This window comes from Scyliorhinus torazame, chromosome 11 (genome assembly GCF_047496885.1).
Source record: "Scyliorhinus torazame isolate Kashiwa2021f chromosome 11, sScyTor2.1, whole genome shotgun sequence".
Lineage (NCBI taxonomy): Eukaryota > Metazoa > Chordata > Chondrichthyes > Carcharhiniformes > Scyliorhinidae > Scyliorhinus > Scyliorhinus torazame.
The window spans coordinates 198,669,389-198,692,407 of NC_092717.1; the positions used below are offsets into that span (position 1 = coordinate 198,669,389).

General features: G+C 45.7%; 1 protein-coding gene across 1 annotated transcript in view; it reads left to right on the forward strand.

Annotated features, from left to right (window-relative positions):
- tg (thyroglobulin) overlaps positions 1-23,019 on the forward strand; it is a 613,433-nt gene that overhangs the window by 23,725 nt on the left and 566,689 nt on the right. The window contains exons 5-7 of the mRNA XM_072468601.1: positions 5,853-6,056; positions 6,846-7,005; positions 11,391-11,497. Coding sequence (XP_072324702.1) covers positions 5,853-6,056; positions 6,846-7,005; positions 11,391-11,497 — 471 coding nt within the window. The remainder of the gene's footprint in view (positions 1-5,852; positions 6,057-6,845; positions 7,006-11,390; positions 11,498-23,019) is intronic.

A 23,019-nucleotide genomic window follows, 5' to 3' on the forward strand; every position in this document is an offset into this window, starting at 1 on the left:
GGGCCTCGCCAAGGGGGCCCCAAATATTATGAGTTTTTTTCCAATTAAGGGGCAGTTTAGCGTGGCCAATCTACCTACCCTGCACATCTTTGGACAGTGGGGGTGAGACCCATGCAAAAACGGGGAGAATGTGCAAGCTCCACATGGGCAGTGACCCGGGACCAGGATCGAACCTGGGTCCTTGGCGCCGTGAGGCAGCAGTGCTAACCACTGTATCACATTGCTGCCCAGGAAAAATTATATGAGTTTGGCCAGAATCCTGACTCCATTCCCAATGTTGGCCATTTTGAAGGAGTTAAAATTGGACCCTACTGAGAAATAGAAATGTTAAAGATCCACATGATTAGATTTCAGCCTGTAACTCACTCCAAGGTCACCATTATTCTATATGAAAACCACTTGAGTCTCAGCAGGTCTGGCAGCAATCTCAGCAGTTCTGGCAGCATCTGTAGGGAGAGAAAAGAGCTAACGTTTCGAGTCCAGATAACTCTTTGTCAAAGCTAAGAGACAGAGAAAGTGGGAAATAGTTATACTGTGGAGTGAGAGAATGAAAGATGAGTCATAGCCACAGAAACCAAGGGAACTGGGTGCTAACAATCACAGAAACCATGGGAATGAGTGCTAATGGCAGTCCCGAGAGAGAACAAAAGATGTGAACGGCCAAACAGCAGAAAAGCTAACGTCAGAGGGTAAACTGTGACAGATGTAGATGTGGGGGGAGGGGAAGGGGGAAGCAAAGGGGAGAAAAGTTAAAGAAAGGGGGTAAGATAGGGGGGGGTTAAATATATATATAGAAAGACAAGAAAGAAATAAATGGTAAAAGACAGGTAAAATGAAATGGGATGAAAACAAAGGGGTTGAGGTGGGCTAGAGCTAATCATCTGAAGTTGTTGAATTCGATGTTCAGGCCGGAAGGCTGTAGCTTGCCTAACTGGAAGATGAGATGTTGTTCCGCCAGTTTGTGTTGAGCTTCACTGTAACATTGCAGCAGGCCAAGGACAGACATGTGGGCATGGGAGCAGGGTCTTGTGTTAAAATGGCAAGCAACGGGAAGGTCAGGGTCCTGAATGCGCACAGACCCAAGGTGCTCAGCAAACAATCACCCAGTCTACATTTGGTCTCTCCGATATAGGGGAGACCACATTGGGAGCTGTGAACGCAATAGACCAAACTGAAGGAGGTGCAAGTGAAATGCTGCTTAACCTGGAATGAGTGTTTTGGGCCTGGGATGTTAAGTATGGAAGTGGTAAAGGGGCAGGTATTACACCTTCTGCGATTGCATGGGAAGGTGCCATGAGTGATGGGAGAGGTGTTGGGTATAAACATAGCCTTATTTTACAGAGAAACCAGCTCAGAATCACAAAATCTTTACAGTGTAAAAAGAGGCCATTCAGCCCTCGAGTCTGCACAGGCTCTCCGAAATAACAGAGTCCCACTCCCCTGCCTCATCCCTGCAACCTTTAACGTTCTTACTTTTCAGATAGCAATGCAATCCCCTTTTGGAATACCGCAATTGAAACTGTCTCCACCATCCTCTCAGGAGGTTTGTTCCAGACTCCAACCACCCTCTGGGTGAAAAATGTTTTCATCACATCACTGTTACCCCTTTTGCCAGTTATTTTGAATCTGTGCCCTCCAGTTCTTGATGCTCTCCTGAGTGGAAACAATTTCTCACAGTTTACCCTGCCCATACTCCTCAGGATTTTGAATAACTCCATCAAGTCACCTCTCAAGACTTTTGTTCCCCAGTTTATCTGCATAGCTTTATTCATAGGATGATCCCTGTGAATTTCCTCTGTACACTCTCCAATGCCCTCACATCTTTCCTCAAGGATATCACCCAAAACTGGATGCAGTTCTGCAGATGACAGCTAACTGGTGTCTTATACAAATTCAGAATGACTGCCTTACTCTTGTTTTCAATACTGCTATTAATAAAGCCTAAGATACTATGTTTTTCTAACACCTCTCTCAACAGGCCCTGCCATCTTCAATTACTTCTATACATATACACCAAGGTCTCTCTGTTCCTGCACCTCCTTTAGAGTTTCTCCCTTTATTTTAGACTGTCTCTTCATATTCTTCCTGCCAATATGAATCACCTCACACTTCTCCGTATTGAATTTTGTCTGCCACTTGTCTGCCCAATCCACCAACATGTCCATGTCCTTTTGAAATTCAAGATTATCCTCATCACAATTGACAATGTTTCCAATCTCCGTGTCATCTGCAAATTTTGAAATCATGCCCTGAACACCGCAGTCTAAGTCATTAATGTATATCAGGAAGAGCAAGGGTCCCAACACTGACCCTTGGGGGATCGTATTACAAACCTTCCTCCAATTTGGAAAATAGCCATTTATATCTACTCTCTGTTTCCTGCCTCTCAACCAATTTCTTATCCAAGTGCCTACTTTCCCTTTTATTCCATGAGCTAGAAATCTGCCTACAAGTCTGTTGTGTGGCATTTTATCAAATGCCTTTTGAAAATCCAAATACACCACATCAACAGCGTTGCATTATCAACCTTCTCAAAAACCTCCAGCAAGTTAAACATCTTCCCAAAATGAATCAATACGGGCTTTCCTTAATTATTTAACTTGTCCAAATGACTATTAATTCTATCCCCAACTATAGTTTCCAGATGTTTCCCAAGCACTAAAGTTAAATTAAAAGCAATTACTGCGTATTGTGGAATCTGAAACAAAAACAGAAAATGCTGGACAATCTCAGCAGGTCTGACAGCATCTGTGGAGAGAGAAGGGAGCTAATGTTTCGAGTCTGGATGACTCTTTTTTAAAACCAGAGAGAAGTGGAAATGGAGTCAGATTTATACTGTAGTGGGGTGGGAGTGGAGCGGTAGATCGGGATAGGGGGCCAGCTATACATGGAGATAGAGAAAGATGTTGAGGACAGAACATAAAAGGAATATAATTAGGTGTGATTAAGGCTAAGAAGGGTGCTGATAGTGGCACATAAAGGGATTAGAATGTGCGAATGGCAGAATAAAGGTGAGCAGTGTGTAAAGGGCAACGAGGAACAATTGGCCCAAGCGGAGTAGGAGAGGGGAGGGGAACAATGGTGAGGGAAATACAGATCAATGGAAGAAATGAAAATAAAATAAAATTGATAGAAATAAAAATGGGTAAAGGTGGTGGAAAGAGTTCACAGTCTGTTAAGTTAAATTGGTTGGTCTGTAGTTGCTGGCTTTATCCTTTTTGAACAAGGGTATAACATTTGAAATTCTCCAGTCCTCTGGTACCACTCTTGGGTCTAAGGAAAATGGAAGATTATCATCAGTGTCTCTGTCATTTCCACTTTCATCTCCCTCAGTATCCTTGCATGTATCTCATCTGGCCCTGGTATCTCATCCTGTCCTGGTAACTTATCACTTTTAAGTAAAGATAGCCTTTCTAACACCTCCTCCTTCTCAATTATCAATTCCACAAGTATAACAGTTATCTCGTCACTCACCTCAGCCTAGGTAGCATCTTCTTATTCTGTAAAGACAGATGCAAATACTTGTTTAATACCGCCACCATTTTCCCTGCCTTCACATGCAAGTCCCCTTTTTATCACTAATTTGTCCTACTCTTTCTTTCACCACACTTTTATTATTTATATGTTTATAGAAGATCTTGGGATTCCCTTGTATGTTAGCTACCAGTCTCTTTTCATTCTCTTGTTCTTCTCATTAGTTTGTTCATTTCCCCACTGGCCCTTCTATATTTCGCCTGATTCTCTATTGTATTTCTATCTGACATCCATCATATGCACACTTCTTCCTTTTCATCTTCACCTCCATCTCAGGGTGCTCTGGATTTATTTGTCGTATCTTTCCCCTTCAAAGGAATGTACCCTCACATTGCCTGCAATACTTTTTATTTGAAGGTGGCCCATTGTTCAGCAACTTTCTTTTCTGCCAATATTTGTTGCAACTCACTCGGCTCAGATACATTCTCATCCTACCGAAATTTGCTTTCCCCCAATTAATTATGCTTGCACTGGAGTGGCCAAACTAAACCTTATGATACAATGGTTACTGTTCCATAAATGCTCTCTCACTGATATTTAATCAACTTGGGACTTCCCCAGAACCAGGTCCAGCAGTGCCTGCCACCTTGTTGGACTGGAGACATACTGCTGCGGAAAATTATCTTGAACACACTCCCGGAACTCTTGTCCCTTTCTACTATTCGTAACCCAGTCTAGATTTGGATAATTGAAGTCTCACCTTATAATTACTCTATAATTCTCTCTCCTCTCTGTAATTCTTTGCAAATTTATTTCTCTACATCCCTTCTATCAGTTGGCTGGACTATATGTCACACTGATCAATCTTATTGTACCTTTTTCATTTCTTACTTCTTGACACCTCTGGAACATCCTCTTTCTCCAGTAATCCCACCTTTAATCAATACTGTAATTCCCCCAAATTTATTTTTTCCTGCCTTTCCTTGTACCCTGGAATATTTAATGACTAGTCCTGTATTTCTTTAAATCAGGTCTCTGCTATAGCAATAATATCACAGTTCCATTTGTCAACCTGTGCCTGTAGGTCAGCAGTCTTATTAACCACAATCTGTGCATTCACATAACTGCACATTAACCCTGATTTAGGCTCTTTAACATTTTCCCTTACTCTCACCCCATCATGACTTACTGCAGCCTACTCTAGTTCTATCAAACTCTCTAAGTATTCTATTTACTTTGATGCTGCTCTCTGATATATCCTCCTGATCAGTTAATGCTCCTCTACTTCCCACTGCCAGTTTTTCTCTTCTCTTCTGAATTTCCTTTCAGTTCCCATCCCTCTGCCAATCTAATTTAAACCCTGCCCAACAGGACTAGCAAATGTCCCTGCAAGGATATTAGTCCCAGTCCTGTTAAGGTGTATCCCATCCTTCCTGTACAGGTCCCACCTGCCCCAGAACTGGTCCTTCTGCCAGCTCCATCGCCAGCAGGTTCTAACGCCCTCCTTCCTGCTCAGTGTCTCCAGCCACATGTTGAGCTGCTCAAACTTCCTATTCCTATGCTCACTAGCACATGGCACTGTAATCCATGGGAGTAATCCTGAAATAACTGCTCCTAAAGTCCTGCTTTTTCATTCCCTTCCATATTGCTGGAATCTGCTTTTAGAACTTCATCCTTTCTCCTATCTATGTCATTGGTCCCAATGTGGACCACGACCTCAGGCTGTGCCCCCTCCCCCAAAAGAATGCCTGCAGCCTGTCAGTGACTTTCTTGATCCTGGCACCAGGGAGGCAACATACCATCCTGGAGTCACAGAAAGGTCTGTCTGCTCCCCTAATTATGGATCACCTACCACTATAACACTTACACTCTTCCGCCTCCCCCCCCCCCCAGTGCAGCCGAGCCACTCATGGTGCCATAAACTTGGCCCTTGCTACAGACCTCTGAGGAACCATATTGCTCACCATTATCCAAAATGGTAAAGCGGTCTGAGAGAAAGATAGCCTCAGGGGGATGCCTGAACGATCTGACTACTTCCTTTAGGTATTATGGTGGTCACTCATTCCTTTTCTGCTTGTGTACTTCTTAGCTGCAGTGTAACCACTTTTCTAAACATGCTACTGACCCTTTCAATTAGATTCTACCCTATATGTCACCTCGGCTAACCTCCATAGACAATCCATCTAAAAGCCTCAATTCCCACTTGAAACTCACTCCCAAGTAACCATTATTTTATAGCTAATCTCTGAACCCCTCAAATAGTTTTCAGTAACTCTCTTGTGATGACCGTGGTTCATTATGTTTCAGGGTTTTGCATTTCCTTCAATGCTATGGTTTTACTTCTGTTATTATATTACCCTTTCTTGGTTTCTCTGCAGGCTTGTCATCCTGCCAGCTCCATCGGCAGCAGGTTCTGGTGAGCGGGTATGTAAACAGCAGCAGTACCTCCTATATCCCACAATGTACACAAACAGGGGATTACAAAGCTGTGCAGTGTGACACTGACTCTGGACAATGCTGGTGTGTCGACAGCGTTGGGATGGAGATTTATGGCACACGCCAAGCCAAGCGCCCAGTTCAGTGTAAGTCTTCGTATTTTCCCTCAAATCAAAGAGACAAAGATTTTTAAATAAAAACAGAAAGTGTCAGAAAACCTCATCAAGTCTGGCAGCATCTGTAGAGTGAGAAACAGAGTTAATGGGCAGGATTCTCCGTTTGAGAGACTATGGGTGGGATTCTTTGCTCCAGGATGCCCAGATAGCGTTCCCTGATGGCGTGCCAGCGGGAGCAGGTAAATGAATGCAAATGGGTCTTAATAACCCATTTGTATCCATTTAGTGGGGTAAAGAGAGGCAAGTACATTCCAAGCACTAAGTGCATTCCAATCACTCAAGTATGTGATTGCACTGTACTTACCTCTCTTTGAGGTGGTCAATGTTTGTAAACATTGGGGTTTCACTACTTAGGCCACTGAACAGTGAAGGTTGAATTTTCATTGCCTGGCCCTAGTGTGTTAAAGCCATTAATAGCTGCGTGAAGCGGTGCCCCTCAAATTATTTAATCAGTTGTATCTCTCTAACAGAGAGAGGCCCACAGTCTTTCATGGACTATGGCTAATTACCCGAGTAGAAAGAGCTTTGGTGTAAAACTAACCCACGATATACTCACCCCTCTTAATTGAACTAATATGACTAACATGGTGGTAGAACCTTCGGAAATCCCAGAAATCTTTCTAACAGTGTGTCAGAAAATCAGGGCTATTTTATAGGCCGATTTAGTTGCCATTGGCAAGGCTCTGATTTGAGAGGGAACTTTTCCAGAATTACTCAGATGAAACTTTTATTTTCTTACTCACATTATTTTGTATAAAGGTCCTGCAAGCTGTGAGATTGAAGATCGGCGGGTTCTCCACAGTGCTGGGGTAAAGACACCACCCCAGTGTTCTAAAGATGGACATTTTTTACCTGTCCAGTGCAGGTTTGTCAACACAACCGATATGATGGTCTTCGACTTAGTCAATAACTTTAACAGGTAAGAGAGAGGAAATTGAGTTTAAGTGATTGGATTGGAAGCCAGTGTAGCTCAGAGAGCACATGGGTGATCTGTGAATGAGACTTGGTCCAAGTTAGGAAATTGGCAAGATGAGCCTAAGTTTACAGAGGATGTAACGGGGGAAGCCTCCTGAGAGTATTCTCCGCTGTCGGGATCCTCCGTTTTGCAGGCTGGGGGTTTCCCGACGGCGTTGGGCTGCCCCACGATGGGAAACTCCATTGACCAGCTGGCGAAACGGAGAATCCCAACAACGTGCCGCACCAGGAATTTGGTGTGGCGGAACAGAGAAACCTGCCCCCTGTATTTAATAAGATCTCGTACTACCCTGTAACACTGGCAAATTGAACAACAACATTTTAAAAAGACAATAATTTTCTTACTTTAGTAAAATAAATCATCATTTAGAAGCACACATTGAAAACAGCATGGCAGAGCTAAAATGATAGCTGCTGTTATTCATCCCTCCATGAGGCGGAGATGCACAATTCATTTTGGAAGATCACAAGGCAAGAAATAAAAGCAGGAGTAGACCTCATGGTCCATCGAGACTGCTCCACCATTTAATAGGATCATGGCTGATCTTGAGTGAGGCACGATCAATTTGGCTGGAGACAAAGTTGAATTCAAACTGAGGCTTTATTAGTATCTGAAGTGTGGCCTCCTACAGCAGCTGATGAAATGGCTGTTAGCTGAAGGCCACGCATATTTATAACGCGGCCCCTGGGCGGAGCTAGCATGCAGGGGCCCAGTTGAACCTGTAGTGCAGGTTCTACTGTACAACCCTTAATATAGGAACACAGTGGTTTACCACATTGAGTTTCAAGCACAAAAACAAAAGACCAAACACAAAACCTGTCACATGGACAAGGTGTAAGCTGAAAGAGGGCAACTGATTCATTTCAGACCATTCTGCTGCACAGAGGACATACAATTACACATTGATGGGGCCCGTTGTGCTGTAAGCCTATCTGATGTACATGCCCATTTCATATTGCTATAAAACTCTACCAGCGTAAAGGAGCAGATTGCATAACGAGAAAAGTGGGTGTAGATATGTACTTTAAGGGTAATGCACTTCTGCAAACAAAATTGCACGAAAATAAATTGACACTTTGAACTGAAACATTTCCCCCCTCCTATCTTAATCCATGCACAGTTAGGGTGCCATCGGCAAAGTGCTTTTTTAAAGACATGAACTGAATTGTTCGACCTGGGGGGGGGGGGGGGGGGGGGGTAGTTGGTGAGGGTGGGGTGAGGGGTGGCATGGGGCATTGCAACTAAACCAACTCTCTATGATCAGATGTTCTATTTTAACAATGTCCAGCATCAGCCACATGATGGCAGTCTAGACACTTCTTAAAACTTTCTTCTGACCAAGGTTTTGGTCATCAGCCACTTAAAGTTCATTATGTTGCTCAGTGTCAAATCTTGTTTGATAATGCTCCTGTGAAGTACCTTTTTGATGTTTCATTACATTAAAGGCTTTGCAAATACAAGTTGATATTGTGGTTGTTTTGCGTTTCCCAAACCAGTGATCCTGAGCGCTGCCCTTGCTGAAATCAGGTAGGGCCTTTCGAATGAAGAATCGGGCCTCGCTGTGGATTCATTGCTGACCCATGGGCAGCTTGGAGACAGTACTCTTGAAATAACTGTCCAACTACATTGTGGGTTAAGGAGTCTCCCCAGTCCTTTGATAAAATAATTAGCCGTAGTCCATAAAGTACCATTGAGCATTATTTGGATTTGGATTGGATTTATTTATTGTCACGTGTTCCGAGGTACAGTGAAAAGTATTGTTCTGCGTGCATCTCAATCAGATCATTCCGTACATGAAAAGAAGATACATAATAGGGCAAGCATAAAATACACAGTAAATAGACATCGGGTGAAGCATACAGGAGTGTAATATTAGTCAGGGTGGCCCACAAGAGGGTCATTTAGGAGTCTGGTAACAGCGGGGAAGGCGCTGTTTTTGGATCTGTTAGTGCTTGTTCTCAGACTTTTATATCTCCTGTCCAATAGAAGAAGTTGGAAGAGTGAGTAAGGGTCTTTGATTATGCTGCTTACTTTCCCAAGGCAACGGGAGGTGTAGACAGAGTCAATGGATGGGAGGCAGATTTGTGTGATGGACTGGGCGGTGTTCACGATTCTCTGTAGTTTCCTCCGGTCTTGGGCCAAGCAGTTGCCCTATCAGACTCTGATGCAGCCTGATAGGATGCTTTCTATGGTGCACCTGTAAAAGTTGGTAAGAGTTAGTGTGGACATGCCGAATTTCCTTAGTTTCCTGAGGAAGTATAGGTGTTGTTGTGCTTTTGACGTGAGTGAATCAGGACAGATGTTTGGTCATGTGCACACCTAGGAATTTGAAGCTGTCAACCATCTCTACCTCAGTCCCGTTTAATACAGACAAGGGTGTGTACAGTGCTTTACTTCCTAAAGTCAATGACCAGCTCTTAATTTTAGATAGGCAAATGGTAAAATATATATAACTTAACAAGAATCACTTCACAAGCTTGGGGAAAGTCGAGGAGGCAGGCCTCCACGAACTCGTGCCATTGGTGTCATTCTGCATCACATTCTATCAATCTCGCCAACTGTACTAACCAACCCCCATAGAGAACTTTACAAGACAAAAAACACATTTCTCGTAGTAACAAATGAGTTCCTCATTAACGAGGATGGTGAGGAGTTATGAATCATCATTTCACCTGGGTCATGCTTAACTGCCTCGGGAACTTGACAGTTCTTCAAGAATTGATTGCTGAGTTGTTTCTCCATCTCAGAGATTGTGTGGTCAGGGGATTGGTGAACAGTGTATGGATATATTTATTGTGCAGGCTTGAAATGCCTTTGCTCTTTTCTGACTCTGGTTTTCATGTGTTTGTGGTGTCAGCCTTTGGCTCATTGGTAGCATTCTCACCTAATTACACAATCTAGACTGACACATGAGTGAGAGAGAGAAGTTAAATGTTAAACTGAAGTCTGTCTGTCCTCCCTATTTGAACTATTTGAACGAGTGTGAGAGAGATCATCTGGTGGATGGGCAGCATTTACTTCTCAATCAGTAATTAACACAGGTGATCTAATCGCTATTAGTTGTGGGGTCATGCTGTGCCACAATTTTACTGCTCCAATTTCCATATTGCAAGAGTGACAATAATATAACTTCAAAAATATTTGGTTGTGAAATGCTGTGAGGCAATTAAGGCAATAAATGCAAATTCTTTCTTTGCTCTATCTTGTCATCGTCTCACAGCTTGGAGCTACTTTGCCCACATGGGTCAAAGAGTAGAGACCATGGACATAATTTTCCTCACAAGTTTCGGGACCCCCATGTCAGAGTCAATGTAGCTGAGATCCCTGCACTGTGTGGGGAAGTTACCCTGCAGTGATTTTCCCCAAATTGGTCAATTAGTGGTTGGAGGTGGGGGGAGTGGGGTTCACCATTCAATTAAGGATGGTGGGTGAGCTCCCGAACCTGGAGGGACAATAGGAGGCCTTCCAGTACTGGAGAAGCAGAGGGCTGTATTTTCAGATAAGTGAGAGAGAGGGTGTCTCAAGATGGAGGATACCTCTCTCCAACCTTTTTAATTAGCCTTTAAACACCCTCAATTGCCTACCTGTGGACAGACATGCCCTCCCCATTCCGCTTCTGGGAAAATGGCCTGGGGTGGGACGGAGCTGGAAAACCAGCGTGCTGGCCGGCAACGCAAATCTTCTCGCCTGTCCACCTCCATTCCCACATATATGAGTAGGTTCGGGTGAGGATGGGATTGAGCTTTGCCCAAGGGCCGGAAAGCCTGACAACAGTTAAGAAAGATAATAAACGTTGGTTTCTATAGCGCTTTTCACCATCTCACGATGCCTCACAGCCAAGGAAGCACGTTTGAAGCAGCATGAGAGTTGTAATGTGGAAAATATGACAGCCACATTACACATAACAAGCTCCTATAATTAGATAACTTGTTTCAGTAATGCCAGTAAAGGGATAATTAATTGCCACAACACCAGGGAGAACCTGAATCTCAAATCTGTAAGGTCACGTGTTTAGGTATCAATTTACTGCCAAGATCACAAAATGTATTCCAGCCATATTTACTATTTTTGGGAGGACAGAATGGGAGAGAGGTGCACTTGAATAAATAATGATCGGAACCGATTAAAATATTTGTTTTACATTAAACGTTGCACAGTAGATCCAAATTAAAAAGGTCCTATTTATTTATTGGTTCTGAGTATGATTTGCCAGAACAAGCAACTAATCTAAAAATAAAGGAGTGCTAATTTGTGAATAACGTTTTTATTCTCAGTTTATTTTTAGTTAAGTGGAATTTGAGACATTATTTGTTCACTTTCCCTCCCAGATTCCCAGGTGCATTCCACACATTCAGTGCCTTCAGGAGGAATTTTGCTGATGTTTCTGCTTATTGTTATTGTGCTGACAGCTTGGGACGGGAGCTTCAGGGTACAGGTGAGTGATCACGCTTCACTGTAAGGCTCTCAAAACGTGGCATTAATGTTCTTTTCCCCGAGGTCTGTCCTCATTTTCCCCTCAACTCATTGATTCTCTGCTGGGCTACAGCTATACTGTCATGGCAGCTGTCAGGTACCACGAGACACTTCTAAATATGGAAGCCTAATCAGTGAAGACTGTTTGACCATTGTTGGGATGAGGAAGCATATCTCAGCCTATACTCAAATGTCCACACTTTGCACCTTGGGTCATGGGACAGTGGTCAAGATTGGGAACTCTGGCTGAAATCTACCCCTCTTACCTCTTCTTTAGTCCAGAGGCCCAAAGGTCAATTGTAATACCCAATTAAAATTGACCAAGCAGAGACAAAGGTTTGGATTTTTAACCAAAACTGGCACTTGGTGGATTGGAGAGGATAACACACCATATTGCGTAGTGTTAGGCTTTACTGATGCTTTAGGGCAGCATCAAGAGATGGCTGTATTTTTTGTTCTTTCACAGGATGTGGACACCCCTTGCTAGGCCTGTATTTATTGGCCCCACCCGTAGTTGCCCTGAAGAGGTGCCTTCTCGAATCACAGCAGTTCATGTAGTGGGACCCTGCGACAGTGAAGGAATGACAATACTGTTTCGAGTCAGGTTAATGAGTGGCTTGGAGGGCAGGTTAGAGGGTGGGGGTATTTCCATGCATCTGCTGCCCTTGTCTCTCTAGGCGGTAGAGATTGCAGGGAGGCATAGTGGTATTGTCACTGGACTAGTCATCCAGAGAACCAGGGTAATGCTCTAGGGGTCCCGGTTCGAATCCTGCCACGGCAGATAGTGAATTTTGAAATCGATTTAAACAAAATCTGAAATGAAAGTCTAAAATTGACCACAAAATCTTTGCTGATTGTTGTAAAGACACATCTGGTTCGCTAATATCCTTCAGGAAATCTGTCATTGTACCTGGTCTGGTCTATATGTATTCACTCTTCAAATGGCCTCTGAAATAGAAACATAGGAAATAGGAGCAGGAGGAGGCCAGACAACCCTTTGAGCCTGCTCCACCATTCATTGTGATCGTGGCTGACCATCCAACTCAATAGCCTGATCTTGTCTTCCCCCCATATCCCTTGATCCCCTTCACCCTATCTATATCTATATCTAACTACTTTTTGTAAACATACAATGCATTCAGTTCCAGGGCAAATAAGAATAGGCAATAAATGCTAGCCCAGCCAGCCATATCCCATGAATGACCAGAAAAAAGGTTTGGAAGGTTTCTCCTCAAAGATAATCAATAGATTTTCCAACTTCAGCACCCAATTTTCTTTTCATATTCTGCATTGACTTAACGCGTTCCAGTAAAATGACTGCTGCAGCTATCTCCTATCAATGTGCCTGGGCAATTTCTTTGGTCGTATCTTCAGTTTCCAGGGCTTCAACGCTCACCTTGAGTTTGGCCAGTTATAATTGTAAAAATGCCCGACTCAAACTTCTTGGGGATGTTTCCCTCAGTTAATCTAATAAAAACCCAGGTCATTGCGGTTTCTTTAAGTTTTTGTTGTCTAGCGCGAACTAGCCTAAAAAACGGGACTGGCACCCTTTCTTATTTCAAGGTGTGAGTACTACCTACTGAACCAGGATTGACAAAATTCTGTAATGTGTATTCTGAAGTTAATCCTCTTGATATTGTATTACAGCAGAATGATCTGTGGAAAGAGTATTCTCCCTCCTCTTTAGTGCAATACATTGACACTATAGGGTTAAATGGGAGCATAATATCCTTGCAATGGGGGCCAATATGGTACAAGGCTCCTAATGCAAAGGATAACTAGGGCTGCAAGTGAGACTCATAACATGGAGTACATAAAATGTAGTAACAAAGAAAAAAGAAGCAGGAAAAGAAAGTGAACAACAAAAGAAATAAAGATACCAGAAATGATCAGAGACCAGGGGCGAAATTCTCCCCCAACGGCGCGATGACCGCCGACTGGCGCCAAAAGCAGTAATGTTGGGGGGGTGGAGGAGGTGGTAGGACATGGCCCCTTTTTATAGCACTAGCTGCTGTATGGTAAGTTTAAATATCCAATGTGAATGGATGAATGAGTGGATGGGTATTGTAATTGGATGGGTCGGCAGATGAGGTAAGTGGGTGAGTGGGGAGGATTGGCCAGGTAAGGAAGTGGGTAGGATAGCAGGTGGTTTGGGTGGAGTGAGTGGGTAGCTGGTTAGTCAGATTGGTTGGTCAGGGTGAGTAGTCAGGGTGGGGGCCGGTCAGACTGGATTGAGGGTGTAGGTAGGGGATTGAGGGTGTTTGCTGGGGAGTTCAAGGGGGGAGTCAGGGGCATCAGCTTCAATGATTGGGGAGTCAGTTTTGTAGGTACTTTGGAGTTAGGCTGAATTTGTCTAACATTGTCTGGATAACTAATGAGGTAAATACCACAGACCTTTCCGAAGCCTCTGACCCTTGAACAGAGTTAAAGACTTTTGCAGAGAATCTGGGAAACTGGGGAATTGCCCAACAGAGCTTCAAATTCCCATGGTAAATCCTATGGAGGGCAGCGTGAGGGGACTTCCACAGAGTCCCGGTGTGCATCTTGGGTTGTATGTCTGGTTTCCAATAATCCAGAGACCAGAATATCTGGGTCAACAAAGAAAAAAACATCTAAACTGCTGGTACAGCAATGTATCCAATGTGCAAAATGAAATTGATAAATTGGAGGCAATAATTTGTAGGGAGGAGGATCCAGATATCAAAGGGATGACTGAAAATAGCCATGTAGGGAACAGAACTGGCAACTAAACACTTACACATTTTGAAAGGGAAGAGAAAGGGTGGATGGGTGGAGCAGTGGAGTAGCTATATTAGTTATAACATAAAGGCAAAAGAAAAAAAAAGAAAAAGGATGGCCTTATAGGAACATAGCAGCAGGAGTAGGCCTTTCAGCCCCTCAAGCCTGCTCCACCATTCAACTAGATCATGGCTGATCATCTATCTCATATCTTTTGATGTCATTAATATGTAGAAGTATATTGATCTTTGTCTTAAATATGCTCAATGACTGAGCTTCTACAACCCTTTGGAATACAGAATTCCAAAGATACATTAACCTCTGAGTGAAGAAATTCCTTAATCCTGGGATTGTGTCCCTTGGCTCCAGACAACCCAGCCAGGGGAAACAATCTTTCTGTTTCTACTCTGCCCAGTCCTTTAAGAATTCTGTGAGTTTCACCTCTCATTCCTCTAAACCCCAGACAATACCGGCCCAGTCTCCTCAATCCTTCTTCATAGGACTGTCCCGCCATCCCAGGAATTACTCTGTTGAACGTCTGCTGCACTCCCTCATTGGCAAGTATATCCTTCCTTAGGTAAGGAGACCAAAACTGTACACTATATTCCAGGCGTGGTCTCACTGAGGTTCTATATAATTGAAGAAAGACATTTTTAGAATTGTAATCAAATTGTCTTGCAATAAAGCCCAACATATAATTTGCCTCCCTATTTGTTTACTGCACCCACATTAACTTTCAGTGACTTATGAACAAGGACACCCAGACCCGTTTGGACATCAACACTTCCCAGTCTCTCGCAATTTAACACTCTGCACCTTCATTCCTTCAATCAAAGTGGATGACTTTACACTGATCCACATATTCCATCCGCTATATTATTGTCCACTTCAAGTCCCTTTGAAGCCTCTTTTCATCATCCTCACAATGCGCCTTCCTAATTTGTTTTTTCTATCCACAAACTTGGAAATACTACACTTGGTCCCCATGTCCAAATCCTTGATATAGATTGTGAATAGCTGGGGCCAAAGTACTGATCTTTATGGTACCCAACCAGTGACAGCCTGCCAACCTGAGAATGACTCGCTTATTCCTATTCTCTGTTGTCTGTCTGTTATGGATTGAGTTACATTATAAGAGGGAATCCACCATCCTGATAGGGATATCCATTGAATCAGTGCAGAAGGAGGCCATTTAACCCATTAAGTCTGCACTGATCCTCAGAAAGAGCACTCTTCCTAGGCCCACTCCCATGCCATATCCCAGTAATCCCGGAACCCTATGTAACCTGCACACCATTGGACACAATTTTGGCATGGCCAATCCACCTAATCTGCATATCTTATACCACATAGTGACAGAGAATCGGAGGAAGAATACCACTGATACTGGAATCTGCACTACAAGTGATTTTTAAAAAAACATCTAGAGACAGACATTAAGAAATAGAATGAATCCTGAAAGGCTAAGTCAAGCTTAACTAAGTTGATTAGAATGTTTTGAAGAGGTAATGGAACAAATGAACCAAGGTAATGCAGTGATGTCATATATTTGGATTTCAAGAAGGCCTTCTAGATGTAACTGCACTGTAAGCTTATGACAGAAGCTATGGGTATATAGAGCTAGTGGACAAATAGTTGAATGGATAGCAAGCTGACTAAGATATAGAGAGCAAAGGGTAGGGGGTGAGGGGTAGTTATTCAGATTGGAGGATGGCCGAAAATGCTGGGATCATGACTTACATTCATAATTTAGGCTTAGGAACAAGTAATTCCGTATCAGAAATTGCAGTAGATACCATTCTGTGGAATATAACTAACGCTGAGAGGAAGAATGCAGCATAATACAAAAATACATCAGAAAACTTGCAGGTGACATAGTTAAGTGACAATGACATTTAACATAACCCCATTAGTAGGAAAAATAGTAACACCACCTACACCGTAGAAAATTAACTGAATGGGGTAGAAGAGCAAAGAGATCTAGGAATACAGATGAAAAATCACTGAAATCATATTACAGATCAACAAAGTAACTGAAATGGTAAAATAACACTTGGATTTATTTCCAAGGGTATAGCATTCAACAGGAGTTTAGTTGAGTTGATCTGTATGGGGATGCAGTTAAGAGTACTGTGCAATCAGGGGCGAGATTCTCCGACCCCCCCTCGCCGGGTCGGAGAATCGCCGGGGGCTGGCGTGAATCCTGCCCCCGCCGGTTGTCGAATTCTCCGGCACCGGAGATTCGGCGGGGGCGGGAATCGCGTCGCGCCGGTTGGTGGGCCCCGCCCCGCAATTCTCCAGCCCGTATGGGCCGAAGTCCCACTGCTAGGATGCCTGTCCCGCCGGCGTGGATTAAACCACCTCTCTTACCGGCGGGACAAGGCTGCGCAGGCGGGCTCCGGGGTCCTGGGGGGGGCGCGGGGCGATCTGGCCCCGGGGGGTGCCCCCACGGTGGCCTTACCCGCGATCGGGGCCCACCGATCCGCGAGCGGGCCTGTGCCGTGGGGGCACTCTTTTCCTGCCGCCTTTGCCACAGTCTCCACCATGGCGGAGGCGGAAGAGACTCCCTCCACAGCGCATGCGCGGGGATGCCGTGAGCGGCCGCTAACGCTCCCGCGCATGCGCCGCCCGGCAATGTCATTTCCGCGCCAGCTGGCGGGACACCAAAGGCCTTTTCCGCCAGCTGGCGGGGCAGAAATCAGTCCGGCACGGGCCTAGCCCCTCAAGGTTAGGGCTGGGCCCCCCAAGATGCGGAGGATTCCGCACCTTTGGGGCGGCGCGATGCCCGACTGATTTGCGCCGTTTTTGGCGCCGGTCGGCGGACATCGCACCGCTACCGGAGAATTTCGCCCCAGGTCACTAGTGTTGCCCTTTCTAAACCACAGTGTATCTTAACCCGTATATGGTGGACAAATCCCTATGAGACTAAGTTTATAAGACAGAACAATATTCATTCACGCGCCCACAATGGTTATGGTTATCAATCACGCACTCCCAATCATAGGTTACACTATACATAAATATTTCCAAGATCTTGGGCAGGATTCTCCGACCTCCCGCCGGGTCGGAGAATCGCTGGGAGCTGGCATGAATCCAGCTCTCTTACCTGCCGGTTGCCGAATTCTCCAGCACTGGATATTCGGCGGGGGCGGGAATCGCGCCGCGGCAGTCGGCGGGCCCCCCCCCGGTGATTCTCCGGCCCGCGATGGGCCGAAATCCCGCTGCTGGAATGCCTGTCCCGCCGGTGGGAATCAAACCTCCTCTCTTACCGGCGGGACTAGGCGGTGCGGGCGGGCTCCGGGGTCCTGGGGGGGGCACGGGGCGATCTGGCCCCGGGGGGTGCCCCCACGGTGGCCTTACCCACGATCGGGGCCCAGCGATCCACGGGCGGGCCTGTGCCGTTGGGGCACGCTTTTCCCTCCGCCTCGGCCACAGCCTCCACCATGGCCAACGCGCAAGAGACACCCCCCCTGCGCATGCGCGGGGATGACGTCAGCAGCCGCTGACACTCCCACGGATACGCGGACTTCCGCCGGCCGGCGAAGTCCTTTCGGCCCCAGCTGGCGTGGCGCCAAAGGCCTTCCACGCCAGCCGGTGGAGCGGAAACCACTCCGGCGCGCACCTGGCCCCTCACGGTGAGGGCTTGGCCCCTAAAGGTCCCGCCCGACGCTGGAGTGATTCTCGCCACTCCATCCCGCCGGGACCCCCCGCCCTGCCGGGTAGGGGAGAATCCCGGCCCTTAACTTAACTTGGCAGTGACCGACAAGTACTAGGCAGATACAGGCCCGTTATCTGTGGTTGCGGTCTTGTAGTCCTCTGTTAGTTGGTTATCAATCTGGTTCTCCTCTGGCTCTGGCCTCCCTTCTGTTGGTGGTGTGAATTGTCTCTGGCCGGTAGAAGTCACCGTTGTTAGTTACTACTTCTCCAAGAAAAAGATTGAACCCGTACAGTAACTTTTACGCTCTTTGAATTTTGTGACTCTTTTAGTGGGCGGTCTCTAGGTCATTTGTCAATCAATTGATCAGGGCTCGATCAGCCAGATAGATCAAGTCTATTCTGGGGGTGCCTCATTAATTTTGGGGTGGGCACCCAGTGGCCATGCTTGAAGGGATTGAATGCTTGTAAGCTTCCAAATAAGGAAGTTAGGTGCCGCTGTGTCTGGTAAACAATTGTGATTAACAGGACAGCTCCATTGATCCTTTTGGTGCCCTGTAGATAGCCCTTTACTAACGTTATTTGCATCAACCTGTGAAATCGTTTCATGTCTGCAAAGCCTTTTTCTGTAGCTTTATTTGATGTGCTCTGCAGCTTGCTTGTCCATACCCTTGACCACCTTTCCCAGCATCCCTTGCTGGACACCATTTTAGGTGGCCACAGTAGTTAAGAATATTGTGTATTCCTGGGCTTCATGAAGGACATAGAAGTACTGGAAAAAGAGGTACAAGCTGACAAAACAGTCGAAAAGCGAGAATGGAGTGACCTGATGTAAGTGTGAGGCTGGATTCTCTGGTGCGAGATCCTCCGTTTCGCCGCCAATGCACTCATGCCTGTGGACTTCCTGGGAAATCACATTGGCCGGCTGCCGGGACGGAGAATCTCGCTGCCAGCGGGGTGCGCCGCACCAGAAAACAGATGCAGCGGGACAGAGAATCCTGCCCTATGATATTCTTAACGGATTGGCTTGCACACCACGAAGGTACAAACAAACCAGGGCTTTATTGGAAAGGACTCTACTGTACAGGCATTAAGATAGACTGCCCGATTGCCCGTGTAAACGGCCGATGCTGTCATCAATATGTTACGTGATCAGACACTTAAACACAACAGGGAGTGTTCAAAACTATGAATGAATTAGAAAGATGTGGAAAGAATATATCCACCTGTGGGTGATTCCAACACGAGGCACTTTCAATACAGGATAGTTACTAATCAATCTGATAGGGAAATGAGGAGAAAATTCTTTACTCAGTGAGTGATTAGAATGTGGAACTTGTTAACACATAGGACGGGATTCTCTCAGCCTGGGGCCGGGCCTGAAAATCCCCGCGACCGCTGCGAATAGTGCCACGCCGCCCCGACGCCGGCACGCGATTCTCTGCTGTCGCCAGTGGCGCCAGCGTGGTTGGCGCGGTGCCGGTCGGAGGCCGCTCTACGCGGCCAGTCTGCGTGTGGCCGTCGTAAAAACGCCGAGTTCCGCCGGCGCCATCCACACCTGCTCTCAGCCGGCAGGACCTCGGCATGGAAGGGTCGGGGGCGGCCTGTAGGGGGGAAGGGGGGGGGGTCCGACCCCGGGGAAGCCTCCGATGTGGCCTGGCCCGCGATCGGGGCCCACTGATCAGCGGGTCGGCCTCTCTGGCTGGGGGCCTCCTTTCCTCTGCGCCGGCCCCTGTAGTCCAACGGCAAATTGCGTCGGGGCCGGCACGTTCAAGGAAGCCACTGCGCATGTGTGCGTTGGCGCCAGTGCCACTGCGCATGCGCGGATCCCGCGGCGCCCAGGCCGCGCCGGGATCCGCAGCTGGAGCGATGTGAACTGCTCCAGTGCTGTGCTGGCTCCTTTTGTGGGCCAGAATTAGTCGTCCAGTCGGCCTGTTCACGCCGTCGCGTTTTACGACAGCGTAGACACTCTACCGCGGGATTAGAGAATCCGCCCAGGATGTTGTTGAGGCAAATATCTTCGATTCTTGACAGCCTGTGGCTCAGTTAGTATCACTCATGCCCCTAAGTCGCAATGGTCTCGGTTCAGGTCCCACTCCAGGACTTGAGCACAAAACTCATGGTGGAGACATTATTGCAGTACTGAGGGAGTGCTGCACAGCTGGAAGCGGTGTTTTTCAGATGAGGCTTTAAACTGAGGCCCCGACTGCTCGGGTGGATGTAAGTAACTTCATTGCATTGTTAATGTAAGCCTACTTCTGACACTAAAGATTATTATTATTAAAAAAGAACCCATGGTACCATTTCAAAGAAGAATAGGGGCATTATCCCCAGTATTTTCTGACCAATATTTATCAACATGGCAAAAATAGATGATCTGGTCATTATCACACTGCTGCTTATCAGAATTTGCTGTGTGCAATTTGGTTCCCGCATTTCCTGCACACAACAATGACTACATGATTTGTTGGTGGGAGATCATGTCTAATTTAATAGAATCTTTTGAGAAGGTAACTAAATATATTGATGAGGGTAGTGCAGTTGATGTGGTTTACATGGACTTCAGTAAGGCCTTTGACAAAGTTCAACAGGAAAGGCTGGTCCAAAAGGTTAGAGTCCATGGTCTCCACGGCAAGTTGGCAATCGTTGCTGGGACCCTTGCTGTTTGTTATATACATTAACAACTTGGATGCGAATGTAGAAGGTATAATTAGTAAGTTTGCAGATGACATGAAAATTGGTGGTTAGTGAGGAGGATAGTCTTTGGCTGCAGACTGATGTTGATCAGCTGGTAAGTTGGGCAGAGCAATGGCAAATGGAATTTAATCCTGATAAGTGTGAGGTGATGCATTTTGGGAGGTCTAATGAGGATAGGATGTACGCAATGAATGGTAGGTTCCTAGGGAGTATTGGGGAACAAAGAGACCTTGGTGTCCAAGTCCATGGATCCCTGAAGGTGGCAGCACAGGTAGATAGGGGGTGAAGAAGGCATACAGAATGTATGCCTCATTAGCCAGGGCGTAGAATACAAGAGCAAGGAGGTCTTGGTACAAATTTATAAAACATTTGTTAAGCCACAGGTGGAATATTGTGTGCAGTCCTGGTCACCACACCCTCGGAAGAACGTGATTGCACTGGAAGGGGTGCAGAGGAGATTCACCAGGATGCTGCCTGGGATGGGAAGCAGAGGAGGATCTAATAGAGGTATACAAAATTGGGAGGCGTAGATAGGATCATAGAATCATTGAATTTACAGTGCAGAAGGAGGCCATTCGGCCCATCAAGTCTGCACCAGCCCTTACAAAGAGCACCCTACTCAAGCCAACGTATCTACCCTATCCCCGTAACCCAGTAACCCCCACTTAACCTTTTTGAACGCTAAGGGCAATTTAGCATGGCTAATCCACCTAACACGCACATCTTTGGACTGTGGGAGGAAACCAGAGCACGTGGAGGAAACCCACTCAGATACGAGGAAATCGAACCTGGGACCCTGGAGCTGTGAAGCAACTGTGCTGACCACTATGCTACCCATGCTGACCAATGAATGAATGGATCATTAGAATCTATTCCCCATGGCAGAGAGGGCATAGGTTTAGGGAGGGGAGTAAGTAGTTTAAATGGGACCTGAGGAAATATTTTTTCATCCCGAGGGTGGTGGAAATATAGAACGCGCTGCCTGAGAGGGTGGTGGAGGCAAGTACTCTCACAACATTTAAGAAGCGTCTGAGAGGGCAGCATGGTGGCGTAGTCGGTTAGCCCTGTTGCTTCACGGCGCCGAGGTCTCAGGTTCGATCCCGGCTCTGGGTCATTGTCCGTGTGGAGTTTGCACATTCTCCATGTGTTTGCGTGGGTTTTGCCCCCACAACCCAAAGATGTGCAGGGTAGGTGAATTGGCCACACTAAATTGCTCCTTAATTGGAAATAATGAATTGGATACTCTAAATTTATTTTAAAAAGAGTGGAATAATTGGCAGACATTGCCTTTAGTCTTCCATTAGCTACATCCAGGCCAGGGACAATGGGCAGAGTAATGCATCCTCTAATATCCGCTGAGTAAATACAGTCTATGTTGTCCATCAAATATTCCCAAATCAGGAACAGGATTGAATGCTGAGCAAAGCAGAACAAAAATAATCCTTATTTTTCTCCTAGTGTACATCACCATGGTACAAATGGTGCATCATGGAGGATTGAAGTGGTAATTGTTTTAACGTAATACGCCGATACCATCAATCCTAAAGAAAAGGTCCAAATTCTACGGCATTAAATTGGTTCATATTAAATTTAAAATATTTTCAAACTTGTCTTACCCAGAAAGGCTCAAAGTTAAATAAAAGCAAAATACTATGGAGGCTTAAATTCTGAAATAAGAATAGAAAGTGCTGGAAGATGGTGCAGAAGGAGACGGTACTGGCCCTCCAAACGAGCATCTGACATAGTGCCATTCTCCTGACTTTTCCCCGTACCCCTGAAACATCTGAGGGGCAGCATGGTGGCACAGTGGTTAGTACTGACAACCCAGGTTCGATCCTGGCCCTGGGTCACTGTCCGTGTGGAGTTTGCACATTCCCCCCGTGTCTGTGCCGGTTTCACCCCCACGGCCCAAAGATGTCAATGGTAGGTGGATTGGCCACACTAAATTGCCCCTTAATTGGAAAAAAAATATTTGGGTACTCTAAAATTAAAAAAAAAGAAGCATCTGGATCGGCACTTCAAGTCACCAAGGCATAGTAGGCTATGGACCAAGTGCTGGTAAATGGAATTAGTATAGATTGGTATTTAATGGTCACCATAGGCATGGTGGGCTGAAGGGCCGGAATGTGGCGACTAGGGGCTTTTCACAGTAACTTCATTGAAGCCTACTTGTGACAAAAAGTGATTATTATTATTAAATAAGTACATGGGAGGACAATATGCTGAAAGGCTGAGATGAGGTAGATAGAATGTAAACACCAGCATACCCTAGTTCGGTTGAATGGCTTGTGTGTTGCATATCGATGTAACACTGCATAATTTATGTATCACCCCCAATCAGACCCTTCAATCCTTTCTCTCTTCAGAACATCTTTCACAGAATCACAAATCAGT